The following is a 7,987-nucleotide window of genomic DNA, read 5'->3' as shown; positions in this document are numbered from 1 at the left end:
ACATGTAGGAAGTAAAACCCCCAATTTCTATTGTAAATCCGTAGTTGGACCAACATACAGGAAGCAAAACCCCAATTAGAAAAGCATCAACAGTGAAATCAAACTACGAAATCGAACCATAGAAATTCACGGATCAATACAATGATGCTTCAATTCAGACGGAGAAGGAGACTTACCTTGGACGAATTAGTTCAAATGTTCTGCTCTCCTGAAATCGATGTCATAGGGAGGAAGATGACCACCATCTCACAAATTAACAGGTATTTGTAAACATACTTGTTCGCGCCAAGATTTTCACTCTTGCCAACTCCAGCGGCCATGTTCGCCTGAAAATAACCATCCCGTCGTTCCGTATGATTAGATGGGAGAAATCTCCATGGGATGGGCTTGAGGATGGCAGTGAGGGATGGTGGCGAATCCAAGAGGGCTTTCGCAATCCCTCAACTTGAAGACCAAGATGCTCGAAATATCAGTCATCTCGTGAGATATATGCATGCCCAAATAGACGAGCAGATTGAGCGGATGGGATATTACGATCCCATCCCTCCTAATCCCGCTCAATCCGCCCGGCCAAACAGGCCTGAGTGTTTGGCAGCATAAAGTAAATGGGGGTTTCAAATCCCTCAAAAAGGGGTTTGAAATCCACGGTGAGTGCTTGGATTACACCTAAAATCCATTCAATAGTTGCATGTGTAACATGTGTGTCACCATACTATTGTTCTATTCGGCATGTGACCCACTAACGATATCCAAAAACAATTAGATTATCAATTACATCACTATAACTACTTTAATATGATGATCAACACCGTCCAAATTTCATCCATGTAAATCAATGGCTGAAAATTGTTGGTTAGTCACTCGGACATGATATTGTGCTTGTGGCCCATCCAGACTTGGAATTTCATCATTTTAAGGCAAAGCATATATTTCAGCGGTCTTATTACAGCCATTGTGTTAAACATTACGAACGTCACTAATTAGAGATATTAAAGTTGATTTAGTAATTAAATTCAAACCCCCTGATCATATATCATGCATAGCTACTTTTGGATTAAAGTTGATTCCCAATTCATGGTGCTAAATATAACAGGAGGATTTCAAATCCTGAGGGGTTCTCAATCCAGGGGGTTCCAAATCCACGCTCCCAAACAGGCCCTTATGGATTCACCTAGCTTCCCATCTGATAGCTGTGAATTTTTCAAGGAAGCCTCTAGAGAGTTCAATGGACCTAATGGACGGTCCAGATGAGACTACGTTCATGGAAAGGTTCCATACACTTAAATCATTGCCTTAAAAGATGTGACAAACGCACACAATAGTCTAGTTTGTATTATAAATGAGTCCGGATCCTCTGTTATCAGGTCAACAGAGAATTCCTGATACCCTAATTCCCATTGGTCCACGTCACCACTCACTAAAAAAATAAAAAAAATAAAAAACAGCTTCGGACGCCAAACCATTAGGGTAACAGGAATTCTCTGTTGACCTGATAACAGAGGATCCCGACTCATTATAAATACATGCACTAGCTCGTTGTGTAAGCATACCCATCCTCCATTTGAATTCTCTCGTATCATGGCTTTGATATGGCTTCTCATGCCTCTCATTCTCATATTCCTTTTCAAGCCATCATCAACTAAGAACCTGCCACCTGGCCCACGCCCATGGCCCATCATCGGCAACATGATGTCCATGTTGAGTGGGGCCCTCCATATCAAGCTCATGAAGTTAGCTCGAGTCCATGGCCCACTAATGCTACTAAAGTTCGGCAGTAAGCCTGTGATCATCGTCTCAACACAAGAATCAGCAATGGAGGTTCTTCGGACCCATGATCGGGCCTTCTCGGGTCGGTCCGTCCCGCATAGTCTACGGATAGTAGAACATATCAAACACTCGCTTGTGTGGAGCGATTGCACCGATGAGTGGAAGAATCTACGGCGGATCGCAAAGACAGAGCTGTTCTCAACGAAGATGTTGGACATGCATGCACGTGTTCGACAAGAGAAGGTGAGTGAGATGGTGGATTACATACGTGAGAATGAAGGTGGGCCGATCATGATAACGGGGGTTGTGTTCGGGACTCTATTGAATATACTGGGGCATGGAATCTTCTCGAAGGATGTGTTTCAGTTTGGTGGGAAGGGTGATGAGTTTAGGATGCAGAAGGTGATTAGGAAGATGATAGGATTAGTGGTGGAGCCGAATTTAGCGGATTTTTATCCCATATTGGGTGGGCTAGATTTGCAAGGGTTGCTTAGGGAGTGTAAGACGTGTTTTGATGAAGTGATTGAGGTGTGGAAGGATACGGTTAAGGAAAGGAGAGCGAATAGGGACTCTTCAAAGCATGATGTCTTGGAAGTTTTACTTGACAACGAGTTCAGTGATGCTCAAATCAACGCCTTTTTCTTGGTTTGCTTTCTCTATCTCTCACTTACCTGTGTTGGTCATCTTTTTCACGATACTGGACAAACAGAAATGATTCCTTTTTCATTAATGTCACTTTCGTAAGCCATGTATGCAAATACTTGTGCTCACCATCAAGCTCAAACTAGTCTATGTGGGCCCACCATATCTCTCTCTCTCTCACACACACCTACCACTAGCTACGTGCTTACCTATCATTATAGGTGGGCATCGAGTCGAGTCATACTGGATTTGGTATGACTCGATTCGATTCAATTTTTGAAAGTACCTAATCTGAACTCAATTCGATTTGGGATTGAGTCTAGCAGAACTAACTCGACCCAAACTGATTTCTTGCTGCCCTGATCCGAATAGTGTCTGACTCGATCAGGGAAACCGAGTAGGATCGAGTTGAGTCTGTTCGATCGATTTGGATCGGGCTGAGTCAAGCCAAGCCAGAGACTTTGGTGCTATGAAAAAAACAATAGGAAAATCGAGAGAGAAAGAGGGAGAGAAAGAAAGGAGGAGAGAAAGAAAGAGTGAAGGAGAGGAAGTCGGCTCCGTTAGAGTTAGGGTTCGGGTAGAAGAAGGGTAAAGGTAAAAAAGAAGAAGAAGTAAAATCTAACTTTATATTATCCATTCCGGTTCAGATCGGATCGGACCGGATCCGACCTGATCGGATTGAGTTGCTACATGACCCGAACTCGACTCGATTTAACATCGGATCCAAGTGGGTCTACTCAATCTGACCCGACCCTGGCTTTCGGTTTGGGTCGGATCGGATCCGACCAATTCGGTGTCGGATCCGACAAGTTAGGTCGGATCCTACCCACCTCTACCTATCATTCAGGCCCGACTTTCCCACCGATGTATCATTTCCAAGAAGATCGGATGGCACAAAAATATTGGACACTGTGGGGCCCACTATTTCTCTCTTTGACCTGTACCTACTGCAAGCTAAATGCTAACTTATACATTCCAATCTTTCTCATCAATGTGCCACTTCTGTGAGAAATTCCAACCAGTTCAAATAGTGGGTCCCACTGTGAAGATCACGTGGTGCGAAAAGTTAAACTTTCTGCGGGGCTTACATGATGTTTGCGTTATATCCAATCTATCCGTCCATTCCACCAGCTCATTTTAGGACTTGTCCTGAAAATATGAGAGATCCAAAAGTCAAGTGGGCCACGCCACATAAAACAATGGGGCGGGAAACTACAACCGTTGAAACCTCCCTGATGTTTATATGCGGTCCAACCTGTTCATATTCCCACCTGGATGAATGGAAAACAGACATACGGGCTTGATCCAAAATTTTGGTGGCCCCCAAGAAATTTTAAGTGGTAAGCATTTGATCCCCACCGTTTCTCTTGGTGTGGCCCACTCGAGTTTTCGATCTCTCTCATTTTTGGGGTAGCCTCCTGTAAAGATCTGGTGAAGCTTGTTAAAGGGGATTCCGGTAACCCGTCACCCAGCGAACCAAACAATCAGATGAGTCCGAATTTCAGTAAGGTCCCACCGAAAATTAATACTCTGGCAGTGTATGATGGATAATACGCATGCCCTTATAAATTACGCTGAAATTGTACACATAGTATACAATTAGTCAAATTAAACAGTATAGAGATGTACCATGAACCAAAAATTAAACTCATTTGATTATATGCCATCAGATTGTTGGAAATTTCTTAGATGGTTGAAATTAAAAATATCCCACGTACGTTCCTATTTTGGACAAACAAATGTCCACGAATCAGAGGTTAGGATTGTTCAACCAATCTAAATCATGGGATTGTGACTTGATAACAGTAGGCTGCATAACCTAGACGGTTTAAGTTCAGTTGACATAGGTAAGGTCTACAATTTCTGAGTGCCTGCGTATTAAAAGTTAGGCTTGCCCGAGTATCTGCCACGTTTGAATCTAAAACACGTCTGCCACGTTTCAACAGGAAGCGGATTGCGTACTGAGTAAACTCTGTGGGTCCACTGGGATTTACATATTTTATCTACTCCGTCCATCCATTTTAACAGATAATTTGATGGCTTGATCTCAAAAATGAAATAAATCCAAATCTCAAGTGGACCTCACCACGGGAAACAGTGTGAATTGAAATTCTACCGTTAAAAGTTTCTCGGAGCCCACAGAATTTTTGGATGAAGCTTATATTTGTATTTTCCCTTCATCCATGTCTGTGTGATCTTATGAATATGTTGGATGGCAAATAAATATCACTGTGGGCCCTAGCAAGGTTTCAATGGTGGAAGTCATTATTCCCACCGCTTCCTTTGGTGTGGTCCACTTGAGATTTGGGCATACTTGTATTTTGGACTCAACCACTAAAATGATTTGGAAAACGGATGGACGGCGTGGATGACCCACATACATTCATAGGAGGCCCAACTGAGTTTACTCAGTACGGTAAAAGCGTACTGTGTAACTCAGTACGCAATCCTATTTCGTTTGAACATGTGCTGGATGCATATTACGTGCCGTGGTGATCCCAACAATGCTTAGCTACGGGAGCAGATTAGGTGAGACCCTGGATCCACCGAGGTGGGTGGGGCCACTGACTGTGAGGCTCACATTGATGTATGTGCCTTAAATCCACACCGTCCAACCATTTTGAAAGTTCATTAAAGGCATGATCCCAAAATGAAGCTGACTCAAATATTAGGTGGATCACACCACAGTAAATAGTATTGATTGAATCTTCACCATTAAAAACTTCCACCGGAATGTTTATTTATCATCCAACCTGTTGATAAGGTCAAAAAGGACCTTGGTGAAGAGACCACACAAATATCATCTTGATCCAAATCTTTTGTGGCCCACACGAAGTTTTTAATGGTCAACCACCACTGTTTCCTGTACCAGGATCCATCTTAGATTTGAATATTTTATTTATTTATTTATTTTTTCGTAATCATCACCTAAACTAAGCTTTCAATACGGATGAATGGCGTGGATGTAGTCACATGCATCACAGTGGACCCGACAGTCAGTGGTCCCATCCACCTAGGTGGATCCGGGGTCTCACCTAATCCGCTTCCCTTAGCTACGTAGTGTAGGACTGTGCGTCCACCATTATGTATGAGTGAAGTTTATTTGTCATTCAATCTGATGATAAAGCTAGACAGACCCTGATGAAGGGAAAACAAAAATATCATCCTGATCCAACACTTCTGTGGCTCCAGGAAGTTTTCAACGGTCGGTATTCAATCCCTACTGTTTCCTATGGTGTGGTCCAATTGAGATTTGATATGTCTCGATTTCTATTGAATGCTTTTAAATGATATGAAAAAACGGATGGACGGAGTGGATAAAATACATACATCACCATGTGGCCCATGGAGTCTTGACACAAAGTGGCTACGTTGTGTTTGGGTCACCACCCACTCCGCGTCCGATTTTCACTTGAGGTCGGATACAAGACAATCGTCTCTAGGATAAGTTGAACGTGCAAATCAACGCGTAGGGCCCACCACTAAGTTTTAAAGAAATCCAGTCCGTCCATCATGTGCATCCCTAATGTTATCCATTTGAACCCTATAAATATTGCCGATCCAAAACTCAGATGGAGGACAATAAACTAATGCCAAAACCTCTAATATCACGTGCAGTGGTACAGGAATGTCCTGATATTACACGTGACCATTCATCCTGGATTGATTCGTCTTATGAATGGGTTAGATGTCATATACAGAACATGATGTTCTCCATTCAATCTATAAGGTTTTTAACGGTGGGAGTTTCCATGCCAACTGTTCCTTACGGCGTGGACCACTTAAGTCTTGGATTTAATAGAATTGAAGAATCCAAGGAGAAAATTATAGTTCACACATTATAGATGGATGGGATTTGATTAAAAAAATACTGTGGGTCCCATAGGTTGGTTTGTACGTTAATCTTACCCACCACCCTAGGTAACTTAACTCCCGGCTAGTACCCACCGGAGGTACTTTCGTGAACGAAGATCCACGTGGGTAAAACTTTTATGAGATCTACCCCGTCCATCAGGTACACTGATTTTAACCGTAGAACTCAAAAAGTCATGGTCATTTCAAACTCAAGTAGGCCATATAATAAGAAACAGTTGGTATGGTACACCGACCATTCATCTGATGTGCCTCATCAGGATGAAACGACTACCCAAAAAATCACATCATTCCAAAATTCTGGTGGGCCGTACCACTTGAATTTTATAGGTTTTCTGTATAATTTCATGGGTGAATCACATAAGTATCGAATCAGCTGAATCTAAACCAAACAACCTGTGGTTTAACTGATGAATGGTGTGGATTTTATATATGTTAAGTCGTTTACCTAATGATAACACACAATTTCTTGGTTCTTTTGGGTCCACCAGGAATCCTTCGGCCCAGGTTCGGAGAGCAGCAGCACAGCCGTCGAATGGGCCATGGCCGAACTCCTAAAACACCCAGATAAGATGACCAAACTCCGCGATGAACTGAACCGCGAAGTGGGCCCCACCAACCTGACCGAGGCCCACCTTCCCAGCCTACGATACCTCCAGGCGTGCATCAAGGAGACCCTGCGATTGCATCCGGTCCTACCATTTCTCCTCCCTCATCGTACGGTCGAGACTTGCCAAGTGATGGGCTACACAATTCCAAAAAACTATGAGACGGTGATCAATGCTTATGCGATCGGGCGGGACCCGAATGCATGGACGGATCCGGATACCTTCTGGCCCGAAAGGTTCCTGGACACCGATGTGGATTACTCGGGAAACCACTACCAATTGATACCGTTCGGTGCTGGAAGGAGGATCTGCCCTGGGATACCGTTGTCTAATCGGGCCATCCCATTGTTAATCGGATCTTTGATCCACACCTTCGATTGGTCCCTTCCTAATGGAATGAAAGCCGACGATCTAGATATGACGGAGAAGATGAGCCTTACACTTGTCATTAATCCGTCCCTCGTAGCAGTCCCTAAAGTAAGAGTGTGATCAGATGGGAATGCTCCATCTGAGAGTGTGTTTCAGTTTTTAATTAGTAGAATTGTCAGTTTGCAGAAGTGGGACCCATGGTTTAATATTCTGAGCCGTTGATAATATGGGCCACCACCGTGTGGTGCCCCGTGCACAACATCTTTTGGATTTCTTTAATCTTAGTGGGTCCCATATGTGGGTCTTAGGAGTTGTTTTGCTTTTCCTTCGTGTTGTGTTAGTTTGTTGTTGTATTCTAGGAGTAATGGTAATTATCAATGCATAGAGAAGGCCTGGATAATAAATAAATTTCCTTTAAATGAGGAGATGATTTTCTCTTTTGTTTCTTTTCCCTTATGTTGGTCTCTAATTCGGCCATGTGAAGCACATGTATGGATTGAGGGTGTATCAGAACTGATTAAGTCCAATTCAAATTGTGACCACTAACCTCTGGCATCGAGATAGAGTGAGCTTCGGTCATTTGTTTGATTGTTAGTCTATTTAGCCAACTATTGCGTGCTTGTTACTCAGTATATTGGCAAAGGTTGGGGCTCCTCCTCCTACTAGCTCTTTTTTGCATTGAAAATTTATGGACTTTGAAAGGTGCAATAATCGTATGGTCAAAATGA

At 43.0% G+C, this 7,987-nt stretch overlaps 1 protein-coding gene across 1 annotated transcript; it reads left to right on the top strand.

Moving 5' to 3' along the window:
• The first annotated feature begins 1,546 nt into the window (after positions 1-1,546).
• LOC131226323 (corytuberine synthase-like) lies at positions 1,547-7,679 on the top strand. Its single transcript, XM_058222140.1, has 2 exons — positions 1,547-2,412; positions 6,774-7,679. The coding sequence occupies exons 1-2, from the start codon at positions 1,579-1,581 to the stop codon at positions 7,377-7,379; spliced, it is 1,440 nt and encodes a 479-aa protein (XP_058078123.1). The 5' UTR covers positions 1,547-1,578; the 3' UTR covers positions 7,380-7,679.
• Positions 7,680-7,987: the final 308 nt, after the last annotated feature.

This window comes from Magnolia sinica, chromosome 14 (genome assembly GCF_029962835.1).
Source record: "Magnolia sinica isolate HGM2019 chromosome 14, MsV1, whole genome shotgun sequence".
NCBI classification, from domain to species: Eukaryota; Viridiplantae; Streptophyta; class Magnoliopsida; order Magnoliales; family Magnoliaceae; genus Magnolia; species Magnolia sinica.
Note: the sequence above shows the minus strand (reverse complement) of the source record. Positions and strands in the feature narration are given on the sequence as shown.

Excerpts from the sequence above, each read along its gene's own strand:
- LOC131226323 (XM_058222140.1), top strand. The coding sequence starts at position 1,579 with ATGGCTTTGATATGGCTTCTCATGCCTCTCATTCTCATATTCCTTTTC. Across the intron at positions 2,413-6,773 it reads AAATCAACGCCTTTTTCTTG|GAATCCTTCGGCCCAGGTTC; the intron begins GTTTGCTTTCTC and ends TGGGTCCACCAG.